Consider the following 26,237-nt stretch of genomic DNA (forward strand, 5'->3'; position numbering starts at 1 on the left):
TTTTTGCCAATTTGGTCATTAATTCAACTATTCATTAAGCTCACATTACTCACTAGTCACTGATCTAAGTCCAGTGGACAAGCTGTGTAGAAGACAGGCAATCCTGGACCCCAGAATGAGATGAGTGGAACAGAGAAACCCCAGAAGGTCTATATACATGCAACAGAGTTCCCAAATGTCTTGCAGATATGTGAACAAGAAATAAATGCTTATTATTCTATACCATTGAGACTATAAAGTTTTTTTGTTATGTAGCAGAGGCCAATTAATACAGGCTGAGAGTAGAAACAGGGAAATAGTTTCTATGCAGCTGCAGTGGTCCAGGTGGAAGGTAATGATGGTTTGGAGTAGGTTGTGGCCAGTAGAGATGCAGAGAAGTCCAAGTTGATGGATTCCAGGTAACTTTTAGACATCGAGTCTATAGAATTTGAAGTGGACTGAATGTGGGGATAAGGAAAAAGTCAGAATGGAGGATGTCACCTAAGACTTTTGAGTATCTGCAAAATTAGCAGTGCTAGGTAGGGAGATGGGGAAGCTAGAGAACAAGTTTGGGGTAGATATACAAATTTAGCCCTAATATCTACAGAATTTGAAGTGCCTATTCAATGTTCAAGTAGGAATATCAAGTAGTCAGCAGGTTACACAAGTCTGGGGCTCATGGAAGAGAAAAAGGATGGCAATGCTTATTTGGGAGATCATTAGCAAACATGTGGAATTTAAAGCTAAGAGACTGAATGAAAGTCTTATAGGATGGACTGGTAGAGTAGTCCAGAAATTCTGGAGGCTAGCATTTAGCTTCAGAATCATGCTAAAATGTGTCCCATGTATCTAGAGTTTGGATTCATATGGCTTTTCATGAAATGTGTTAAATAAAACTTGAGTGAGACTGAAACCTGGAGTCAGAGTTGAGGTGTTCTCTAACAGAACAGAGCCCGCCTGTTAAATAAGGGCATTCTCACCAAGCTGATGAAAATCAATTTGTGATGAATGTCGGGATCATAATATTGTCACTGTGGGGGAATAATGTTGATGAAGCAAGCTTTTGCCCTGCTTTACTATTTCAATTAAAATCTGCAGTATTATGTAGGTTATCAATAAAATGATTGATAAAGAGCCCATGTACATATGGATTCAGAACATTTGGGCTCATGCCAAAATGCTCAGCCATCACCACTGCTGGGATCCCACAGTCAGAAGTGGAGGAGAAACGCTGAATAATTTACTAGGATGAAAATAACAGGGCCTCACAGCTTTTCACTCCAGCCAGATTTCCTCATTTTGATGCTCTGGGCATTCATTTGCCATTGGCTTCTTTATTTTGAGTAATTTTCTTTTTTTTCTTTCTTCTTCTCTTTCCTTTCTTGTTTTCTCCCTCCCTCCTTTCCTTCCTTCCTTCCTTTATTATATTGTTAGCCAGCATATAGTACGTCATTAGTTTTAGATGTAGTGTTCAACAATTTTCTATTACTTGTGTTGTTTTGATTATCTCTGGGCTTTTATAATTTCACTTGGAGTTTTTACAGATGAAGTCACATTTTCTTGTCACTATAAGCCCATCTTGACCCTAATAACTGATTTCCTTCTCCTTCTCAGGCATAGGGACTCAAGCAGGTCCATTGGGAGAATGAGGAAGGTGGTGTAGAAAAGATTTTTCAAGCCTTGTAATTGGTGAGATGTTGTAACTCAGACATTAAGTACCTAACCCCATTAGCCATATCTCAATTGCACCTCATATTCTATCTTCTCTCACCACAACAACCTGAAGTGTCTCCTGAGTATAACGCTGTGATGTTGTTTACAATTGTCTTAAACTGTTATTTAAATCTTTTACTCCTGGTCAGTTTTTCAAAAGTTTGCTAAATCTTTCCAACTATATTGTAAATGTGAGAATAAGAACAATGTCTCACAGATTTTAACCCTAACCATCCCTAGTCTTCAGTATCAATCACACTTTCTGACCCTGATAACATAAATATATGGATGGAAACCACCCAGCTGATTCTTTTAAGCATCTAGATCTACTGTGCCCTTCAAAGATACCATGCTATTTTGTGCTTTTGACCCTGATTTTTTTTTCCAGCTTTACTGAGATAAAATTGATATATCCCAAAAGATTCATGTCTCCTAGATCAAGGGCCTCTGAGTATGCTCTGACCACACTACTCTGTTAAACTCTGTCCCTTTGTTTCTTCAAGTTAACCTCCCCCCACTTCCCCGGATTCCCACTCTACCAGATTCCAATGAACACTGTCATTTTTGGGATGCCAGCAGTCATATGTGTCCCTATGTAGATAGGTGTTGTTGGTTACAGAGTTTTTAGTAATTATTCCATGTATGTGTCTCATAATTCTACTTAGGTTTCCTCTGTTTCTGGCTTCGACTTATGCCTTCAGGGTTGTTTGAGCATGTCTCTTATCACATCTCTCGGCCTGTCATATATACTTCACATGTCAATTAATGGGTACCTAAATTATGGCCACTGATGACAAATCTGCCTAGGAAAACAGGCTCAGCAAAGCTAGGAATATTGTGTCCCTCACAACTAAGTTTATAGCGGGGGGAAGACATCACTAAAATACTCCAGGGACTCAAAGGAAGCACAGAATAACTTTCCCCTTTTTCATGTGGATTGGTAGGAAATCTTTCCCCTTGGAAAGAGTTAATCAGACACTCAGATGCATCTGTGTCTAGACTGGTTATAAAGTTTACAACTGCTGGGTAAATAGAAGCTTCTCAGCTTCATTACTCCCAGAGTAAAACACAACCCAAGGCTTCTGAGCAAGCTAATAAAAAAAGTGGAGAAAATTATATGCTTTAAGAAGTTTCTTTTAAAGACAAATCTTATTTAAGAAGATTTAATACAAACATTAAGAGAAACTAGGAAAATAATGTTAGAAAGAATTTTTCAATTCTACTATTTTGATATAGCAAGAGTTTTTGATTTGGCTTTAAAATTTTTTTTTAAAAAACATTAGTACCCAACAGTAATTAAACAATGCTGCAATTTTTGAACAGCTCAAAGGAGAAAATGCTCTTTCTCTTTGTTCATTCATTAGAAAGATGTACTACCCAGACAATACTGCACAATGGTGTGAGTAATGTTTGGCCTCTGGGGCCAAACTGCTCTGGTTCAAATCCTGGCTTTACATCCTACTAGCTGTGTGATTCTGGACAAGGTACTTAACCCCTCTAAGCAACTGGGTCTTTCTCTGTAATATGAAGAAGATAACTATACCTATCTCATTGGATTTTTGTATTATGTGAGTTAATATGTCCCAAAGTGCTTTGGTAAGTGCTCAATAAGGGTTAGCTGCTACCATCACCACCACCATCATCACTCACCCACCCCCCACAGACACCCCCACACTCCACTGTGTCAATCCACCACCCAACCATTACATCTCACCATCACCCATTATGAGCACCCCATTGTCACTCATTGGTACCCACAACCATCACCATGCCTCGTGTCACTAACTACCACCCACTTCAATCAACCCAAAGAGCTGCTACAACCACTACTTAACCATCATATACCCCCAACAACATTATCACCAATCACGACCCACTATCACCACCCCACCATCATCCACCATTGCCACCTGCCACTACCTATCATTACCCATCATGACCACTCCCCCCACCTACCATGATCACCTACAATACCTTTATCTTTCACTGCTGAGAAGAAGCCACAAGAAGTCCTTCTTAATCATTTTTTAGACATGAAAATTTATAAAGGGCTTTGAGATCACTAAAGAATCTACTCATTAGAGTCTTCCCATTTTGAATGCCCTAAAGACCATGAACAACAATGACAACTATCATGATTGCACACTTACTACATTTCTGGCACCCTGCTAATCTAAGTTTCCCATAGATTATTCCATTTAAGCCTTACAACAACTCTGTGAAGTGCATACTATTGTTTTCTCTACTTAACATGAAGACATACACACACAAACTGAGGCTAGGAAAGTTTAAGTAACTTGCCTAACTTTGCAAAACTAGTAAGTGACAGAGCTATATTTGTACCCAGACAGTCCGCTCTTTAGTCCAAAGTCTTCCATAACACTCCATTGTGCTTAAAGCACTCTTTCTTCTTCTTTAGGGGTTTCTAACATTTCTTTCTCACACTCTCCATCTCTCTCTCTCTTTTGTGTTTCCCCTGGGACATCTACTCCTACTATCTCAACTACAGATGATCTAAAAGTCTCTTCAGTCCCAGTCTGCTGACTGATTGATCTCTATCCTATAACCCCATAATCAGGGCATCCCCATTTTGGGGTCACACACTGCAAAATCAGTGAATCACTGGTCTGAATGAAACCAAGCTCATTATCTTCTATTATAAACCATTTTCTCCTTCTCACATCCCTCTTCCTCCCTCCCTCCCCCCTTTCTTTTTTAAGAGGAAGAGGGGAAGAACAGAGGTAGAGGGAGAGAGAATCTCAAGCAGGCTCCACACCCAGCATGTGTGGCCTATGTGGGGCTCAATCTCACAACTGATCATGACCTGAGCCAAAAATCAAGAGTTGGATCCTTCATCAGCTGAGCCACCCAGGCACCTCTCACATCTTTATTTCTTTTCTCCCTATGCTTAAATCTCTAAGCTTCAATATAACTTCTATTTCTTTTTATCAGTGCAACCAGGCCCAACCACCATAATCATCATCATCACCTAGTTGTAGAAACACAGTCTCTGTAATTTCTTTCAAATGTATCTCCCCCATTCCATTCCTACCACCACCATTATAATTTAGAAACTCATTATTCTAACTGGGCACAGAAGTTCCCAGTGGTTACTGTCAATCTCTCTCCAGTTAAAAAGGTTTCCCAGTTCTCCGCACATTGAATCTAATCTCAGCTTAGCATTTAGGTTCTGCTACAGCTGCCTACCTACCTTTTTAAACCTCATCTCTTGCCACTGTCATTCACCCATCTGTCCTCCAGATCAACAGATCCCTCTATTTCCTGAGCACAGCATGCTTTAGTCTTGACACCACTGCTCATGCCGCTCCCCAGCTGGATCACCTTTCCTGCATCTATGCATCTGGGAAACTTGACCCTTTGAAGCTCATTTCTAATACACCTCCTCCATGAGACCTGCTCTGATCTTCTCAACAGAATGTGAGTTTCCCTTCATGAAGCCCTACAGCACTCTGTCCCTTCCTTACTCTTATCACAGTGACCTCTGTTCATGTCTACTCTCCTTATTAGACCTTACATTTTTGTTTATGTCTACTCCCCTTATTAGACTATACATTTTTGGGAAGCAGAAGCTATTTATCTATTGCCAAAACCAAATGTGGTTTTTATATTATATTATAGAGACTTTATATATTATATATTTTTATAATATACACTTTATATGATAGATTTTTAATTTTTTAAAACAATTTTTAAAAAAAGATTTTATTTATTTATTTGACAGACAGAGTTCACAAGTAGGCAGAGAGAGAGAGAGAGAGAGGGGAGGAAGCAGGCTCTCTGCTGAGCAGAGAGCCCCATGTGGGGCTCGATCCCAGGACCCTAGGATCATGACCTGAGCCGAAGGCAGAGGCTTTAACCCGAGCCACCTGGTGCCCCTATATTATAGATGTTTTAATATTATACTTCATATATTTATATATAAAATATATACTTTATATTATATTGTTTACACTTTATATTATAGAGACTCAATAATACATTAAATTTAAATGTACATATTGGGGTGCCTTGATGGTGCAGTTGGTTGAGCATCCAACTCTTGGTTTCAGCACAGGTTTTTATCTCAGGGTCTTGGGACTGAGCTCCTGCAAGAGGCTCTGAGCTCAGCACCGAGTCTGCTTGAGAGTATCTCTCCCTCTGCCCCTCCCACTCATGCTCTCTTGCTAATAAATACATCTTTAAAAAAATAAACTGTGTATATTTTCCTATTGCTGGGCTAATTTGCTAGAGTTTGTTGCTTTACGAAACTGCACTACAGAGAATATGCAAAAAAGGCATAATACAACCTGAAAGCAAAGGGAGTAGACTAAACATTTTGGTCTAGAGTTGAGTTCAATATGGTCATATGTAACCAGCATAAGCAAGTGTTGGGATTTGGGCAATCTCCATAGGAACAGAGCCGGTGGATTCCTTTACCTTCATAACCTATACAGACAGTCCCACTAAAATGACTCATAAAGCTCTTGAACTTGTGAAGGTGGCCAAGATGAATGAAGACGTTAGTCCTGGCTTGATTTGGTTTGTGTCATACAGTCTACTCAGATAATTTAGTGAGATTTATGAACCTTTAAAAACCACTTAAAAATTTTCCCCTATCACCACGGTAACTCTGAATTAATTCTGCACATGCGGTCATTGGGATTGAAAGTGCAACAGACTATTAGAGGATTCACTGATCCTGGCCTTGAAGAAAATGGAATTCAGCAATGCTGGCGATGAACAGATAGGGACACTGAAGGGTACAGAGAGCAAAGAAGATAGGTGATCAAGAATCTGGCTGGATGAGACCCAGAAAGAAAAGGGGTAGGGGCAACCAGGACGATGGAAATCATTCACACCATATAGGAAAGTAAGCAGGTGGGATGGGCATGAAAGGAGACAAAAGTACACACAAATACAATGTTCACATCGCGGCACTATACTTTGAGATAAACTCTTCTTTGTAGAAAATTTGGTATGCTTGCTCATAAGCCGCCATCCCTTTTTGCAATCATGTAATGAGACAAGCTGGATTTGCTAGCCTGGAAGTCCAAACTGGGAGAACGGAGAAGGATCATAATTCTCATGTGAATATAAGCAAATTAATATTAGAACAAAATCTTAGGAGACAAGGTACATTTTCAGGAAAGCAGGCCACTTAATTTTACACAATATTCAGTATATTAGAGTTGGGGAACTAAATAATTTTTGTAGACGTGAAATTCATTATACATGGGAAGTAATTTGTATTAAGAAGAATAGTTTTAGGGTTGCCACAGAAATACTTCTCTCCTGGGAGTTTTGTTACCTTTTATAGTTGTTTATTCTTAATTTTGATGCATGCATGTATCCATCCATCTGCATTTAGCCTTGTGAAATAGGTGAGACGAAGATACTAATAATCCAACTTTTACTGAGAGAAGAGGTACGCAGCAGTGAAGAGCCCTAGCCTCTGCCTTGGTTTCCTTGCTGCCTCTGGCACCCGAGCTCAGCGCTCCATCCATTGGACGCTATTCTTGATCCTTCTCTGGCCTCATTCTCCCTGAGACTGTTCTACCAACGGCCACTTATAGACAGGAAGAAATGCAAAGGACCTCTCTTTCCTTATATGTCCCCAAGTTTATGTTATCCTAGATCTGAAAGGCATGAGAAATCGGGGACTCACTGTTCACAAAGACGGCAAACCTCAGGAAGGACAGGTAACGTTCCCCTTCAATGGGGTTCCAGCCGACATCAGGGTATCCTTTGGCTAGAAGCATGGGGCAGCTCTGCAGGCCACAGCCTGCCAAGTAGGTCACCACCTGCCAACAACAGTACAAAAGTAAGTGTCTAAGTTTTTTACAAGATAGCAGCCAGGCCTACAAAATTCCGGGAACAGAAGGGCTTTCATTCTCCTAAAAGCTAGAGAGAGCCCCAAACCTTTAACTTAATAATTCCGTAGGTTTGGGGGCACCTAGGTGGCTTGGTGGATTAAGCCTGTGCCTTCAGCTCAGGTCATGATCCCAGGACCTGGGATTGAGCCCTGCATCGGGCTCCCTGCTCAGTGGGGAGCCTGTTTCCCTCTCTCTCTCTCTGCCTGCCTCTCTGCCTAGTTGTGATCTGCTGCCAAATAAATAAACCCTTTAAAAAAAAATAATAATTACATAGGTTTGAAACCAGAACTTCCAATTCATTATTGTTTCCAAGTAACCAATAGGACCTATTATCATTGTTAGGGAGGAATATTCCATGAGCTCTCAGTTCTTTGGTTTTCCCAGTTTTGGCAAGAGGGAGCTGCCATTTAAGCACAGCCTTAATGGGATGCCTGCATGGCTCAGTAGGTTAAGCATATGACCCTTGATTTTGGCTCAGATCATGATCTCAGGATCATGAGATCAGGCCCCACATCAGGTTCTGTGCTCAGCAGGGAGTCTGCTTGAGATTCTCTCTCTCCCTTTGCCCCTGTCCCCACTCACATGAGCTTGCTCTCCCTCTGCCCCTCCCCCCACAGGCCTAACTACGGGGCATCTGGGGAGATAATGGGTCCAGGCGGGCTATGTTCATTTGGCCATGTTATTTCAAGACCAAAATATTCAGTCACTGGTTGACTCTGAGTGGGCCCTTGACAGATTCGGGATCCCTACTTAAGTTCTGCATTAACAGCAATCATGGTTTCAAGTCCAAAGCCAAGATGTTAAGGTTGGGGTGGTGAGTGAAGGTGCCATGGCCAGGTAAGGGCTGGGATTAGTAGTGTTCTCTCTGCTTTCAGGTCACTGGATCTTAGCCCTGTGATCTTGTAGAATAGTTTGGAACTTGCTTACTTTTTAGAAGGTGTCAGGCAAAAAAAAAAAAAAAAAGAAAGAAAGAAAAAGAAAGAAAGAAATCCTGGCAAACAGACCTTTGCTTGAAATGCAGTTGTTATTCTGATTTATCCTTTGACATTTTTTCTGTGCACAAGGAAAAGGGGAAAATCCATGGGGCTGCAAAATCCTCGAAAAATCCTTCATTTTTTGATTCCCCAGAGCCCGGCACACAGCAGATGGTCAATAAGTGCTGTTCAAATGAATCACGTATTTGCTGATGCCAAATTCTCTAGTCCTTTTGTAAGAATAATGTATCTATGTCACAACTTATAAGAAATAATCACCACATTGTTTTTCTTCTTAAACCAGTAACAATACTATTCTGCTTGGAGCGTGGACCTGATTTGGCTTTTAAAATGTCAGGGAGAGGGTATGTGCTATGGTGAGTGCTGTGAAATGTGTAAGCCTGATGGTTCACAGATCTGTACCCCTGGGGCAAATAATACACTATATGTTAATAAAAATAATTTAAAAAAATAAAAAATTTTTTAAAATGTCAGGGAAACATCAATAAAGGCAGGAGTTAGGCAGTGTTTTCAAGGTTACAGGTGCAATACACTTCACTGGCCACTGAAATAAGCACCTGCATATGTGTGGGGGTTGGGGGGTGTCATTCTATCTTAAGGTACCTAATTTCTGCTGTGATCAAGGGAAAGGGAGAACGGCAGCATTTCCCTCTCCTCTCCCTTCTCTCCTAGGAACCACACTTGGGTGATTTCCTGACACAGGTCTGAATAAAGTCCGTAGCCCCGTGCTGAGATGCTGAGCCACTAGGACCACTGGAAGACGGGCAGCAGACCTCATCCTGTCCATTCGCTGATCTCCCTAGGTCTCCCTTTTTTCCCTTTCCCAGCCTCCCGGCCTCTCCTTATCCCATCCTGCATCTTCAAGGGAGGCTTAGGGTTATTGTCAAGCACCGTCATTTAAGAGGGGTACTGAGTATTAACCTCGTGGCCCTGCTTGTTTTAAGAGAACCATCAGCCCTTTTTTATACAGCCATCAGTTACCTCACCAACTAAAACACCATGTTTGTTTTTTGAGAGAGAGAGAGAGAGAGTGAGCCTGTGTGTGAAGGAGCAGTGGCGGAAGGGGCAAAGGGGGAGGGGGAGAGAGAGAGAATCTTCAGCAGGCTCCATGCTCCCTGACACAGGGCTCAATCTCACGACCTTGAGATCATGACCTCAGTTGAAATCAGGAGTCAGATGCTTAACAGACAGAGCCACCCAGGCACCCCCAAAACACTGAGTTCTTGATGGCTGTTTCAGTGTATGCAGAGCAAAGTCTGAAGTCTGTCTCACTAGAAAGAGACCAGGAAGATCCAATGGCATTTGTGGGAAAGCATTCACATAATGTACTGCTGGGGGCAGAACACCTGAGTCTGTGTTTGTATTTGGGGTGTGTGTGTGTGTGTGTGTGTGTGTGTGTGTGTGTGTGTGTCTTGTTTTGGATCCAATCAGTTCTTCTCGCTAAAACCAGGCTGTGTTTTCTAAAATACAAGTCACAGTGTGTCGCTCCCCTGCTTAAAGCCCTCTGATGGTTTCTTGGAGAGGTCCTACATAGAAGTCTTAGCATAGAACAGGTAAAGCAAGGCCTCTGGGGCTAGACTCTTTTGGATCCTGACTCTGACACTTAACAAACCCACACATCAGCTAACCTCTCTATGCCTCAGTTTCCTCTCCTATAACTGGGAGTGCTAACAAAAAAGGCATGTTCTGATGGTCATGGTCATGTGAGTTAATCAGAGTGGGCCCAGGCCCACAGTGATCATGTAAGAGTATGAATATCTACCATAAACAGTTATGGTAGCATCAAGCCCAATTCCCTATTGTCCCTCCTTACTCCCCAAGCACTCCCCCCAAACACCCTGTGTTTCCTCACATCCACTCGCCCAGTTCTCAAGCACACCATGCTCTCCTCACTAAACCTCAGAAATATTCCCAGCACACTTCTCTCCATGGTATGTCTGCTTGGTTTCTACTCTTCCCTCAGCTCATCACTCTCCCAAGTGACCTTCTGGATCCCCTGGTCATGGTGAGTGGTGCCTCCCCCACGCACTTCCAAACCCACTGTTTGCTGGATGACCTCTTACTTGTCCCCCTTGCCCTCACCACATCAGTCTCCTTCACATTCAGAGAGTCAAGATAATAGCCCCAAATTGAAGGGGAAAAGATGTAGGTGAATCAGCCTCCAGTCATCAGCACCAGTGGGGGTGCATTTCACAATCCCCATGTGGGGCAGCTCAGTTTTACCTCATCTGTTCCTGCAGAGGACGTGTGGGCCTCCTTTACCCATATACTGATTATACAGTTTTCTGTCATATTTCTTTTTTTAGTGTCTAGACTTAAAAATTCGATGACACAGAACTATATCAGGATCCCCAGGTCTCTGGTGGTGTTCCATGCAGACCAGTGAGGCTGGGCCTCCACATACAGAGAACACAAATATCCAGATATCCTTGTCTGTGGAGATGGCTCTCCCTGCCCCTAAGAGATGCTCTGGTCCTAATTATCACACTGCTGCCAATTACTCACTTTCTACCATATTTTCATGGAGCGTTGAATAGCTTCTTTTTTTAAAAAAAAATTTAAAAATTTTATTTATTTGACAGAGAGCAGCAGAGGGAGAGGGAGAAGCAAACTCCATGCTAAGCAGGGAGCCCAACTTGAGGCTTGATCCCAGGACCCTATCATGACCTGAGCTGAAGGCAAACCCTCAAGTGACAGAACCACCCAGGTGTCCCTGTTGAAAAGCTTCTGATGGAGACCCAGTCTCTGGTCTGCATTTCCTTGGTGTGGCTGCGCTATAGACAGGATAGAGCAAGCATGCTGCCTCCAGTGTGGGGCCAGTTACCTTCTCGAGGTCCGGTTCCTCTAAGCCCAGAGCTAACTCATTGTTGTCCATCACAGAGGAAGCTGCCACGTCCAATGGGGTAGATCCCCTCATGGAAGGGGAGGCTGAGGAAGGAAGAGAGGAGAGAGAACGGGATGAGGGCCACCCAGAGCTGAGCTGAGGTTGCAGTGCCAACTCGTGGTCAGGAGAGGGCAGCAAACACACTAAACCTCGGTCCCATTGCTGTCCAGAGGGGGCGGCCTGTCTAATTTAAGAACAGCTCTATTTATTATCCTTGTCCCTACACTCATTACTGATTGCAAATATGGAGTAACTTGGAAAATCAGTTCACAGAATTATCCAGGACCATGTATTTCCAAGTACTTTTGTAATATGATACTTCTTGAGAGCCCCACTTGGGTGATCACTCAAAAGGGAGAGATGCCACTTAACCAACTAATAAGCTCAAATGACTTGGCCATTTCTAGGTCCACCATCCAGAATTTAAAAATAGTTTCAAACAGCATTAGTTCTTATTATAGTTACATCAGGTCACCAATGTTATCTTTGATTTCCCTTTGATTCTTAGGCTAGAATTAAGAACCCCCCCCCCTTTTTTTTTTTAAATAAAAGGTTGGTAGTCCAAGGTTGCATTTGACAAATCAGAAACTTAAGATATCAGATTTCACATGGATGTAGGTGTGGTTTTGCGTCTTTCACAAATTCACTTGGTTTACATCCAGGACAGTGAGTAAGGCAAATGCAGTGTGTTGCTTTCCTAGTGGTGCTGATGGATTTACCCTGTTTATCCGCAGTTGCTCTTGGCCAGTCCATCCTGCAGCTTAGGAGAGCACCAGCTAGTTGGCTGATGGGACAGGTATACAGCTGACAGCCTGCCTGCCAAGCAGGAGTTGGATCTTTGACCTTGGTCTCATGAGCACTGCTCCCAGGTCAACAGAGTGGGCTGGGGGTGTCCCCAGATTCTATCTACAACCTCAGGCAAGATCTCATAAGCCATGAGCCACTGGTCCCAAGGGAGACAAGGCAAAACTCTGTGACTACGCCAACACGAATCTGTCACCAGTGCTAGTGGGTAGCAACATCTCTCCTTAGGTTGGACAGCAGAGACATCGTATTGTCATTTTATTTGTTTTTAGATCAGGCAGGTCCGTTCTTTTATTTAAAAATACCTTAGCAGGAATGCAGCTTCTTTTCCTTGACCTTCTAAGGGGTCAGCAGGGGACTGTCACCTCCAAGCCCAAATGGGGAAGTGATCATGAGACATACCTAGGCCAACACTGCTATTCTCCAGCAGGTAACTCAGATGTTCAAACATGGCCTTCTGATTTTGCCGGCTAATTCGACAGAAATAGCAGAGGAAGCGGCAACAGCTAGCAACCATCTTGGGAAAAGCAATCTGTAGAGAGAAGAAAGAAGTGTCAAGGAAAAGAGTCCATCATGAGTCCTTCCTGAAAAGTCTAACTTCCAAGAGTTTTAGGTTGTGTAATCAATGGACTTCCACATGTCAATACTGGTGTAAGATATGAACAGTTTGGAAAATGAATTTTCTTACTTCCAGTGCTATCCAGGGCTTACTCACTTATTCCAAGACAGTGAGTAGATACCTGAGAAGAGAAGTCCCAAAATATTGAGAGCTAATTTCAGTTCCTGAACTATCCTTCTTGCAAAGGAAAAAGAGGCCAAACAAGAATCCTAGACACCTTCTGATGTCACATGAAATTATGTGACCCCCTATCAGACTACTGTTTTCATCTGGGAAGAGAGTGGACAGACCTCTGATGAGAAAGTTCAGAAAGGGAGATGAGTGATCATCAAACAATGCCCAGCATTACAGAAGACCTGGGTCCTCTGGGTAAAGGCAGGCCCCTAGAGTTGTGGGAGCCTGACGAGCACTGCCCTCTCAGGCTGTTGAGCCGACCCCAATTACTTTTTTATTCTCCCCTGGTTACTTCTGCTCTTGATGACTGCTCTCCAGTGGGTTCCCATAGCACCTGTAATCTGATCCATACAATTTAGCCCTGAGATGCCATCTTATGTTACTGTTGATTGTACTTGGCTTCTCTCCTTAACAAAGTAATTAGCAGCTCTAGAGCCTGGCCACGTCTTATTTTGATCCAATAATGCTCAGTAAGTGCTGTCTGTGTTAACCTTGCTCTGGATCCTAGAAAGTCCTTGATTTCCCCCTTTAGAATCATGGGGATGGGTGCTCTCCAAATGAGGTTCTGAACCCTCCCTGCTACCTGCTTGCTGAGGTGAGCAGACATTTGCTCAGGGCTCTCTGCAGAGGGTCCACTTTCCCAATGGATCAGAAGGAAGCGAGTGAGAAGGAATGTGAGCTTGGCTTCTGGTCTTCCTTCACGTCCCCATCTGTCAATACTGGTGGAACTGCTTTGCAAATCATTCGTTCCTATCCGGCACTCTGGAATTTCCAACATCTGAAAACATCCTCCACTCTACTGCCTTCAGACCAGAACTCTGAGGAGCACCCCACACCAGTTAGGATGAATGCCCAGAGAGCTCCCCCTTACAGCAGGTGTTATGGGGGCGTGGCCAGGAAAGCTGGTATCCTCAGGACCTTGGGGCACAGAGCAAATGCTCACTCCCGAGGGAATGCTGCCCAGCTCGTTATTAAGACCTTGTTCTTCTTTTGAGCAGCATTTTCCTGACCCAGCACAAAACATACCAGGCTCCTAAGTGGAACCCAGAGGAATTCCGTCTTGGAAGGAGCAGGGCTGAAGGGTATGGGAAGTAAATTTAGCAGGTGACCAGCCTTGTGGAACGAGCAAGTAAAGCTCTGAGCCTCAGGAGCCAGCGTTCTTACACTGGCTGGAGTCCATTCAGCAGCACTGTCCCGGCCCTTGGCTACTTCCCGGCTTTATGCACATCTCTCCTGCTCCCTGGGAGGGGTCACTGAGGCAAAAGACGCCAGCCACGTGGCTGTGAACAAGGCAACTCACGGCCCTGCTTAGAGGTCAAGTTCTGGCTGAGTTCTCCTTGTAGCCTTACCTGAGACTTCTCTGCACCCAGCACGTTCACCATCACCTCCATCACCGTCTCGTGCATGCCAAGGACTCGCATGAGGTTGGGATGCTGGTAAAACACCTTGTTGTTCATAATGTCTCTATGGGAAAGACGGGGCAAACTTCAGCACTTTCTTCTGTGAACATTCAGGGGTGAGGACACAGACTCGCAGACACGGGGGTGAAGGAAATGCAAATGTGACAGGTTGGACGGTACTGAGAAGGTACTAGGTCAGTCAGAATATATGTAGAGTGCCTTTTTTTAGCTCACAGGAGTATTTTGCCCTATTTCTATGAAGTACTTTCTTTGAGACATTTCCTTCTAATGACATATTACACAGTTGTCCCTTTGTCTTTTTTTTTCTTTAAAGATTTTATTTGAGAGAGAGTGAGCAAGCACAAGCAGGGAAAGCGGCAGGCAGAGGGAGAAGCAGGCTCCGGGCTGAGCAAGAAGCCTGATGGGGGACTTGATCCCAGGATGCTGGGATCATGACCTGAGCTGAAGGCAGATGCTTAACTGACAGAACTACCCAGGCATGCCCCCCGACCCTTTGTCTTTTTGCTTGGAATAGTTTTGAGACAGTCCAAATTACTGGATTTCTCTTCCTCCATGTACACAGGGTCTTCTACATTTTTTTTTTCCTTCTCTCATCCTTATATCTAAGTCTCTGTGTACTTCAGTTTTCTTAATGATAGGGCTGTACCCCTTTCTTAAAGGCAACTGTGTATTAGGTACCCATGACATTCTGGGGCAGCAGTCCTCAAAAAACCAGTGAAATTAACAATGAAATATTAAAAAATGTATTTTTTCTATCATTCAGTATAAATTCACACACAATAAAGGCAAATCAAAATGCAGCAGCAGCCTGGGAGGGGGCTGTGTAATCCCTCTCTGGGTGGTTACTCTCAGCCTGTCCCCTGTCCCCCGAGGGCAGGCTGCTGTTAAGAGGAAATAGCACCGGTTTTTACTGCTGCTATGTCTACTGCCAGGGCCAGGGGACAGGCTAATTCTGCAGGTTACTTTTCCCATAAGAGTCTCTTCATTTCTAGTACATGCATGATTCTTCCGTGCAAATGAATTTGAGGCATGATTGCATTTCCCCGGCCCAACCCAGGGATCCTTGAAGTCCCTCTTCTGGGGCTTGGGTTCCTTCAGTGTGCTGCTGCAGGACGGTGAGATGGAACATGGAGCAGCAGTAAGGTCATGGTTCTAGTTCTTGATTTTCGTCAAGTAACATTGTGGGCTGGACAGTTAACTTTTTCGGGCTTTGGTTTTCTCATCCACACAATGGAACTTCACCACCTAATTAAAGGAAATCTTTTTTGATGTCCAAAATGCTGTCTTTTTGACAGCATGGCTTCCAAGGAAGAGCCGTGAGCTATTGTTATGGGGAAAGGTGCCTTGCAGAACTAACAGAAATGACTCTCTGGGCTAGTCCTGGGCAAAAGGAGGGATCAGCCAGCAGTTTCTCAGAGGGAAGTCCCAGAAGAATTCCAGTCAAAACTCAACTGCTCAAAACACATCTCTCTTGTTGAGCTGAACACACAGTTCCTTCCTCTGAATTGTTTTCCTTGCCTCCCTGGGGCTATTTTCTTCAGACACACACCAAATAACTGCTTTTCTCTAAGATTCCTCCCCACTGTTTCTGGCAACGTCCCTTGACCTCTGTAGCCTGCAGTCTGGTCTCCTCGGTTCTCAAAGGTGACTGATTCACCGAGAACGTTATCCCATGAGGCATGAAATCAGGATGGTAGCATGCAGGGATTTTCTACAACGGAATTCTGGAACATCCATATGGCCAGGTGGACCAGTTTTCCCTCCCGAAGTTCTCCTGAGTGACCTGCACTCAACGGAGAACGACCTACCCCAGCCCGTTGATCATGAGCAGCTCCTCCTCCTTGCCCATCCGGACACTGAGCAGGCAGCGGATCTGGCCCAGCGCAGCCAGCAGGTTGATGGTGTCGCTCACAGAGGCCTGGCTGATGGTGTAGGTCTTCCGAAGGGCCTGCAGCAGCTCCCCGATGCTGTCATACTGTCTCTGAAGGAGGCTGAACATCATTCGGACCAACTCTGCATCCTGGATCTGGTCCTCCTGGGCCCAGCGGATCATGGTCTGTGAGATGAGCTCCTTCAAGGTGGCTGGAAGGGCAACAGGGAGGACCGGTATGGAGCCTATCATGGCATAGGGAGAGAGCTGTGTATCTCAGACACTCCCTTTGACAGGGACACAACATCAGTGCTCAAGGTTAAAACATTCTTTTCCTAAGGGTGGACTGTAGCATGCAGAGAAGTGAAATATATCATCGAAAGACATGTGTGTGAACCATACTACAAGAAAAGAATATTGCATTTTTTTTTAAAGATTTATTTATTTGACAGAAATCACAAGTAGGCAAAGAGGCAGGCAGAGACAGAGGAGGAAGCAGGCTCCCCACTGAGCAGAGAGCCCGATGTGGGGCTCGATCCCAGACACTGGGATCATGACCTGAGCCAAAGGCAGAGGCTTTAACCCACTGAGCCACCCAGGCACCCCGAATATTGCATTTTTTAATTTGAGTACTAAATATTTTATTTTGAGTAAATGACATTTGAACTGATACTGGAAATAGAAGACTAAGTAAAATACTGTCCTTGTCTTCAGGGCCTCATAGCTCGGTTCTTTACATTTTCATTTTGATTTAATTAAAAAAATTGTCTTTATTTTATAACACAGTGTAATAAATACCAAAATGTACAAGTGCCATGGGACAGAGTGGGGGGTAATTAGTTTTGGGGTGGGCTGGGGGGATGGAAAAGGTGTGAGAAGGTGACACTGGTCACTGGCTCTTTGGAGACAAGTGATATTAAGCCCTGGATTTTCTCTACCATGGATAATATTCCCCAAGTACATTAAATATACCACACATCATGAACTGAGTAAGCCGTGCCATCAACTCAAGAATTCCAGAAGGTATTTTGGATGACATATACATAAAACTCTGTTAGGAGATGGAGAGAAGTAGAAGGAGAACATTCTATAAGTTCTGAAGGCTTTGCAGCTGGACCATTGACCATCAGCCCCTTGAAGAGACTGTGTTGCCCTGGATCTTTGGCAGGGGTCAGCGAACCCTGCCTCACCACCACTTTTACAAGTGTCAAGAGAAAAGCCAGGATGGCTTGGAATTCAGAAGTTACCAGGGCTCATACGGGTTGCACAGAAATACCACTGGCTGCACAGGTCAAGGAGAGGTCACTGAAGTGGGAGCAGAGCAGCCATGGAACCTTCAGAGGGTAGATTGAGAGGCTCTTGAAAAGAGCTGAGTGGCACTGGTATGGGAGGGTGGTCAGAAGGGAGAGGTAGATCTGAGGTGGAGGACAGGGTGAAAGAGGGCTTGCCAGAATGGCTGGGAGGGCCCGGCATACCCCCTCCCCATGTCTCTCTCTCTCTCTCTCTCACACACACACACACACACAGGGGTGAGAAATCACAATTGCTACTCTTAACCACAATTGTCTCCAAGTCTGGCTCTGCCTATCACATTCCCACAAGGTATGGATGGCACTAAGACCTTAATTCAGACCTGATGTTAAAGGCAGAGCTCAGGGGACAATAAAGGTCACTGAGTCCATCAGTGAAGAAACTTGGAATAAGCTCAGATAGGTGCCTTTGGTAGCCTGTGCCACCTCTAATCGTCTAGTTTTCTACCTCCATGTCATTATATATGGCAGATGTCTGCTCTACATACAGTCTTGGCTCATCATGAGGATATAAAAATAGAACTTTGTTACCAAAGCTTTAGGAGAGATCTAGATATAAAGGATGAATTTAACTTACTGCTGGGTCTATCAACCCTGTGGGTGTTGGAGGTTCAGACGGGAGACAGGCTGCAAAACTTAAAAAAGGATCCCCAGAGCAGAGAAAAGCAAAGTTAAAAGATGTTCCTAAGAGACATCACTAGGCAGGGATTGCTGACTAATATCTGTTAGGTTAGGTAATGTCTCTATCTTCTGGGGGGAAATCAGTTATTTTATGGGACAGACTGAGGCTCTTATCAGGAGCCCGTTTCCTCACTTGCCAAATAAATGTAAGAGTTCTTGTTTCTCCCAGTTAATAGTCACGGTAAGGAATGAAAGCATGACAAAACCATACAATACACACTCTTGGACCCAACGAAAGTTTTTTTAGTCCTGTAAGTACAATTCCCCCTTCGGCCTACCTCCTGACCTGAAAGTATTATGGTTTTCTCCGCTAACAACCAAATTCTCTGCCGAGATCATACACATCACAGTCCCTGGCAAACAAGAAAAAGCAACAACCAGAACTATTAGTCAGCGCAAGGACCATCCTCTTGTCAACAGGGAATTTTACAGAGTCCTAAGGACACCAAGTAAATTAGTTTTCTCTTAACCTGGCTTTCAGATTAGTTCAGGATTTGGGTGAGCTTTTAGCTCCACAGTGATATAATAATCCAAATCAACATTTATAAAGAATGGAGCATTTACAGTAAAACACCTCTTGAGAGGGCAAATGAGAAAGGAGACAGCCCTTTATCTGAAAGAGCAGAGCAGGAAGCACCCCATGGGTTCTCTGTCCAGGCCAGCCTTCCAGCAAATGTGAGAGAATGGGATAAACGATTATGTGCTTGTGACCCAGTGGAAGCTCCGTTAAAATGAAAACATGGCGCCAAGACTCTGACAGAAAAAGCAAGACTTACAGTTGTGTTATTGATGGACAGATGCAATTCAGTGAATGCAAGACATTTAAGGCCATTCTTGCCGGGGAGGGTTTTAAATTGTGAGATGGAAGTCCAGAAACTGAGAGAACGAATAACTACGAGAAGAAAGAAGATGGGGGAGGGACGGCCGGGGAGCAAATATTCCCAAGAGCCCTGAACGGACGTCATATTTTGTGGCCTGACATACACTAGAGACCCAGCACCCACCAAGCAAACCCAGGCTGAGTCAATGAATTTCTAATGCTCTGAACACCTTTGGGACTAAGAAGATGGAGTTTTCATACCCATGGCAGCAATGCTATTGAAGATTCCTCAGATTTTAATTAGCTCCCACACGCCGGCAGCAGAGTGGCATAAATGTACCAGGGTTCAGAGGTTAAAAAGAATATGTTTTCTAGAATGCGGTAGGCTCTTCATATATCTGAACAACTGAGGATTAAAATAATCAATGCCTCTAATCATGTATGGCACATATTATGGGGTTAATAAAGGTTAACTAGTCTATTAACTATTCCAGTAGTTGTAAAAGCATGGTCCACAGAGCCTTCGGGAGCCTAGGCCTTTTGGGTGGTTTGCGAGGCCAAACGTGTTTTCATAATCATCCTAATGTTATTTGCATTTTTACTGTGTTGATAGCTGGCCTGACAGTGCAGAAGCAATGTGGGTGCAACTGGGGGTGCCTTAGCGGGAATCAAGGCAAAAGCACCAAACACCAAACTTCACCTACACAGCCCCAGAAAGATGCCCAGTTTCAATAAGAATGTTCCACATGAAAGACAAAATTATTAATTTTATTACTAATAAACACTTGAGTATGCATTTTCCCAATCTCCTATGGGATAAAAAGGGAAGTATGCCTACAACACCCCTGCTGCAAATGGGAGGTCAGAGGCCTTTGTGAGGAGAAGCGCTGGTGTGGTTGTTGGAGCTGTGGGCCCAACTGGCTGCTCGGCTCATGGAATGCTCTTTTAATTAAAAGAATGCAGATGAGCCAGGCTGGTTCATTAGAGTTGGGTGAATGACAGACATATTCTTATAAATGAAAGAAGCAAGCTCATCACTTCAAGGAAAACAATGGAGAGTTTCTGTTGCCAAGAATATAATTTGGGCTCTCAAGTGAAAACTAGAATTTTAGAAAATGTTTATGTGCCACAGTGAGTTTGACAGCTTCTCAGTACTTAAAGACTTTCTGATTAAATTGTTGATGTTAACAAATGTGATTTCTAAAACATCTTATAATGAAATATGTCAACATTTGGAAGTTCTTCATGACTTGGTGAACCAGTAATTTCCAAATGACCAATGGCCTTGTGTTACAGAAACATTCATGGGTAAAAGACCTAGTCAAATGAAAGATAGACCAGTGAATTTTTATATAACCAAGAACAAAAATTTTCTTAATGTCGTTTCAGGTTCTACATGGCAATGAACTTTTGAGAACCTACTACTTGTTGAGCTTTGATGTAGTATCAAAGAGGAATAAGCCCAATTATCTGAAAAAGGCTATTAAAATACCCTTCCCCTTTCTAGCTATGTATCTCTTTGAGACCAGTGTTACTCCTATTCTTTAACCAGGTATAAGAACCCAGCTATCTTCTATTTAGTCAAACGTTCGAGAGTTATAAAAATGCAAAACAATGTGGCTAGTCTCGTTATCTTTGCTTTGTTTTGAAAAACTGTCATTTCTCACAGAAATATTTTATTTACATGTACGTAATAGGGTTTTTGTTATTTTTAAATGAAGTAAATACTTTAAAATTTTATGTTTTAAATTCTAATTCAGCAATATTGATAGATATATTCCACAGAAGCTAAAGTTTTATGAGGTCCTTGATAATTTTTAAGAGTGTACAAAGGGCTCCTAAGACTAGAAAGTTCAAGAAGCCCTGATTTATACAAAAGCATCTATGCTGAGGTGATAGCGGTGATCGGGAAGCGAAGCCTTCCCTCCAGCTAAGCTAGAGCCCTGTTCCGTTAGGCTGTATGATTCCCATCCGGTAGCGGACATGTGAACTTGGAAAGTTACAGATTAGGAAGCTTTCTATGTTTGCTTCTGGATGGGAGATAGGTTAAATGTGAGTATAAGATGAGTAAGACACCTCACCCTGAGAAATCAAATGAGGATTAAAGCAGCATTGTTTTGAAAGTTGAATCCTGGCAGTCAGGAAGGACCCTGGCCATTGTTCCTGCATCTCCAAGGGGGGCTCCCTGCCAGCCTGAAGGGCTCTAGGTGCTTCCTTCTTTACATCAAATTGGGAACAAGCTCAGTCATCTTCAGAGCAAGGAGGGGGTGGGAGCTCTTCGCACCGAAGCTGCATGGCCTTGTTTAGCCTGTTTGTAGCCAGTGTAATCAGGCACGCAGAGAAATGGGCTGCAGGACAGGGAGGGAGGCACTCAACCCTTTGCCCCACATTAGCTGACCCTTCCGCAGTGAGGTTACTCTCATTAATATTGGAAACCAGGACCGTCGCCTATGGAAGGCTTTGTTCTGGAGCCACTGGGTATCCAGGCCTCAGGACAAATCTCATGCACAAGTGTCTGCCGTCCTCATCGGAGTAGCTGTCACCTCCAGTTTTGTCAACTCCTAAATGAGCCAACCAGTCAAGTGATAACTCTGAGGTAACTCATCTGTATGAAACTATTTCAAGACACAATGATTACTCGCAGTGGCTTACTGGATCCTAGATACACACATGTAAGGCATTTAATGAGGAAGTGTAAGATAATGAGTAAAACTCTGTTGTCCACGTACATTGAGGAAATAAGACAATTCATACGAAGGTACAACTTCTCTAGTCATACAAAAATTCCCAAGAAATTGGAGAAATGATCAGATCTTCCTCTCTTACTTTCTTCCCAATGTGTCCTTGCTCTAAAGCTCTTTGTATTTCTCAGAGAGGTCCACACTGCATGGAGACTAGAGAAGTAAGGGAAGAAAAAGCTCTACCGGGAAGTTAAGAAGGCCCTGCCAGGGATGGATGAAACCACCTGATGGGAAAGACATTTCCCTTTGCTATGGCTACTTTGAAATGCCATTTTCTTTCAAGAGCTGATTCACACAAGCAGTCCCTGTAGTAAATACTTCTACGTTTTTCTGGTATCAATGGTGTAATGCTGACAAATTTGGTAGGATTTTCAAACATCGAAGGGAGTCAGTTCTTGAGATATATTTGAACCTCTTTCATAATCACAGATATATTAAGAGCAGTTACTACTAAATACTGATTTCATTTCTGCTGCTTTTCTAAGATCCTCTTTGGAAATGCTACCCTTTAATGACTAAAAAGACACTTTACTATGCATAAGAAACAGGACTCCTGAGGGAGAAAGACTCCAGGATAAAGGTAAGGGGTGGAATGGGGAGGTTAATTCTATTGTTTGCTGTAATGTATGGCCTCGTTTTACTCACACACGTCCCATAACCCCACTCAGATCCCCCACCACACATGATAAAGTCGCTTCCATACTCTTTGCCACAGCTCTAGGATTTTCATCCACTGATTTACCTGTTTCAAGGCCTTGTCAAGTGCACTAGATGGTTTAGCCCATGAGGTTTTTTTTTTAAAAGCTATGGTGTGCTTTCCAAAAAGCAAAGAGATGTGTAACCCATCATTTGTTTTCTGATGAGAAAGGAATTGCAGAAAACAGACTGTCTTAGTGAAACGAGTCATGTATATGTGGTTCCCTTGATAATTACAAATGGCTTCATTTAAGAAATTATTATTAACATTCTAACTTGCTCCACTTTCACAATTAGGGTAATTAGGGATAGTCACATATAGGCAATTATATCAAATCTATGATCTAGAAACTGCATTTTAAATAATTGTTTATTGAAATGGATAAAAGACCTCAATGTGAGACAGGAATCCATCAGAATCCTAGAGGAGAACATAGGCAGTAACCTCTTTGATATCAGCCACAGCAACTTCTTTCAAGATATGTCCCCAAAGGCAAAGGAAACAAAAGCGAAAATGAACTTTTGGGACTTCATCAAGATCAAAAGCTTCTGCACAGCAAAGGAAACAGTCAAGAAAACAAAGAGGCAACCCACAGAATGGGAGAAGATATTTGCAAATGACAGTACAGACAAAAGGTTGATATCCAGGATCTATAAAGAACTTCTCAAACTCAACACACACAAAACAGATAATCATGTCAAAAAATGGGCAGAAGACATGAACAGACACTTCTCCAATGAAGACATACAAATGGCTATCAGACACATGAAAAAATGTTCATCATCACTAGCCATCAGGGAGATTCAAATTAAAACCACATTGAGATACCACCTTTACACTAGTTAGAATGGCCAAAATTAGCAAGACAGGAAACAACGTGTGTTGGAGAGGATGTAGAGAAAGCGGAACCCTCTTACACTGTTGGTGGGAATGCAAGTTGGTGCAGCTACTTTGGAGAACAGTGTGGAGATTCCTCAAGAAATTAAAAATAGAGCTTCCCTATGACCCTGCCATTGCACTACTGGGTATTGACCCCAAAGATACAGATGTAGTGCAAAAAGGGCCATCCGTACCCCAATGTTTATAGCAGCAATGGCCACAGTTGCCAAACTGTGGAAAGAACCAAGATGCCCTTCAACAGACGAATGGATAAGGAAGATGTGGTCCATATACACTATGGAATATTATGCCTCCATCAGAAAGGATGAATACCCAACTTTTGTAGCAACATGGACGGGACTGGACGAGATTATGCTGAGTGAAATAAGTCAAGCAGAGAGAGTCAATTATCATATGGTTTCACTTATTTGTGGAGCATAACAAATACCATGGAGGACATGGGGAGATGGAGAGGAGAAGGGAGTTGAGGGAAATTGGAAGGGGAGATGAACCATGAGAGTCTATGGACTCTGAAAAACAACCTGAGGGTTTTGAAGGGGCAGGGGTGGGTGGGAAGTTGGGGGAGCCAGGTGGTGGGTATTATGGAGGGCAAGTATTGCATGGAGCACTGGGTGTGGTGCATAAACAATGAATACTGTCACACTGAAAATAAATAAATAAATAAATAAACGAATAAATGTTTAGGCTACCTCAGAAATGAAATACATATTTTTAAAATATTTATTTATTTGACAGAGAGAGAAAGAGATGACAAGTAGGCAGAGAGGCAAGCAGAGAGAGAGGGGCGAAGCAGGCTCCCTGCTGAGCAGAGAGCCCGATGCGGGGCTCGATCCCAGGACCCTGAGATCATGATCTGAGCTGAAGGCAGAGGCTTAACCCACTGAGCCACCCAGGCACCCAGAAATGAAATATTTCTAAGATATGGTATTGTTTAGGAAAACTTGATTCCTGAAATTTACTTTGAAAGAAGAATAGCTATACTTCACTACTTGATTTATGGACTAGCCAGACATTAGAGACAAGAAAAGAGGATTAGAAGTGTCCTTAACTTAGGGTTAGCCTTGGAACATCAGTCTGGGGGGGCTCAGGTATTGCTTATTGCTAAGTTGTTTACTTCCCTCCACTTGTCATTTTGTAACCTACTATTGATCCTCAGACCCCAAGCCTACATTCTGTGACTCTTCCAAAAAAGTTCTCCAGAGTTACCCACTATACTGGGTAAAACCCTCTTCTAAATGGTCAAATTACCAGCTTTGCAATAGTGACTGCAGTAAGAAAAAGACCATCTCTTCTCATCATGCACATTTACAATTTTAAACCTGCTGGGGTCTGGAGGGAATCTTTTCATCTCCAAATTTAGATCACAGTCCAACTGGCCATCATACGCTGAAATACAAGCTTATTATCAAAGAGCAGATGTTGGCTACTGACAAAACAAATCCCTGAAGCTTACAGATCCCCATCCTAGGCTGGTGTTAGAGTTCTGTGAGTGTGCTCCTAAATCTGGGACAGTTGGGAAGAAAAAAGTCTTCCAATGACGTTGACGAGAGGGAGTGAATAAAACTGCACTGTCCCTAGTTTAAACTTAGAAAGCAATTTATAATGCTCATGCTTACAATGGGAAAAGAAAAATAATTATGTGCATCTAAATTATGTATGCTTATTTTTAAATTCTAGGTGATTAACAAGTTAGCTGGTAGTATGCTGTCCGTGTGCTCTGGGGGCTTTAACAGGTGGTAGATCCTTTCCAAGCATCAAGAACCAATTATTTTGGCCTCTGCTTTCTTCCTCTCTGTGGTGGGCTGAATAATGACGCCCCCCCCCCCCCCCAAAATATTCACCTCTTAATTCTCAGAATTTGTCAGTATGTTTGCTGACACTTTGCCTATGTGATTAAATTAAGGATCTTGAGATAGGAAGATTATCCTGAATTATCCAGGTGAGCTCAAGATAATCACGAGGGTTCTTCTAAAAGGGAAGTAGGAGGGTCAGAGTCCAAGAAGGAGATAATAACAGGAGCAGAGGCTGTACAGGTACCATGACTGGAAGGGGCCAGTAATCAAAGAATGCAGGGGGCCTTCGGAATCTGGCAAACACAAGACATGGACTCTCCCCTAATGCCTCCAGAAGAAAGGCAAGGCTACTAAACCCATTTTAGATTGTGACCTCTAGAACTGGGTGATAATGAATTCGTATTGTTTGAAGCCACTAAGTTTATGGTAATTTGTTGCGGCAGCAAAAGAAAACTACTAATATGCTCCCACTGGTAGAAAGCTCTGGTTGAGGACACTTGAGGCTGCAGATCAGACTGGAGAGGCCCAGGGAGCAAGCTGTTAGGGAGTAGCTCATAGAAGCTGAGTCCTTAGAGAGTCCAATTCCAAGATTTTGCTGAGGCAACTGGAGTGACAGGGCTGCTGACACCTGGAGGTCTGCCTGGCCCTGGCCCCAAGCTTGCGTCAAACCAGAACAACATTAAATGCAAAAAGCATCCATTGTACAACTTCTCTGGCTCATTAGATAACTTACACAGGGTGCAGAGAACATGTTTCCCAGGTCCCGTGACACAGCTTTTTGACACTTTTGACACTTTTGGCCTGTACCTTCCCTCTGACATCAAGAGCTAGAACTGCCTGCATTTCAACAGTAATCACTCCACAGGTAGGCTCTGCTGACGGAAGTCAACCTTTATTTTCAAGGTCATGCTCAATGGTTCATGGAGTTGGCCTGTGACCAAGTTCTTCAAGGGTGATCTCAGG

The 26,237-nt window shown here is 43.2% G+C and overlaps 1 protein-coding gene across 1 annotated transcript in view; it reads right to left on the reverse strand.

Moving 5' to 3' along the window:
* The window catches only part of LOC111159558 (ryanodine receptor 3), a 353,621-nt gene that overhangs the window by 130,541 nt on the left and 196,843 nt on the right, over nucleotides 1–26,237 (reverse strand). Inside the window, exons 38-42 of the mRNA XM_022522093.1 lie at nucleotides 16,271–16,544; nucleotides 14,391–14,505; nucleotides 12,651–12,780; nucleotides 11,385–11,488; nucleotides 7,358–7,493 (exon numbers count right to left, since the gene is read on the reverse strand). Of these exons, the coding sequence (XP_022377801.1) occupies nucleotides 7,358–7,493; nucleotides 11,385–11,488; nucleotides 12,651–12,780; nucleotides 14,391–14,505; nucleotides 16,271–16,544 (759 nt within the window). The remainder of the gene's footprint in view (nucleotides 1–7,357; nucleotides 7,494–11,384; nucleotides 11,489–12,650; nucleotides 12,781–14,390; nucleotides 14,506–16,270; nucleotides 16,545–26,237) is intronic.

This window comes from Enhydra lutris, unplaced genomic scaffold (genome assembly GCF_002288905.1).
Source record: "Enhydra lutris kenyoni isolate GAN:26980312 unplaced genomic scaffold, ASM228890v2 scaffoldscaffold4, whole genome shotgun sequence".
Classification (NCBI taxonomy): Eukaryota; Metazoa; Chordata; class Mammalia; order Carnivora; family Mustelidae; genus Enhydra; species Enhydra lutris.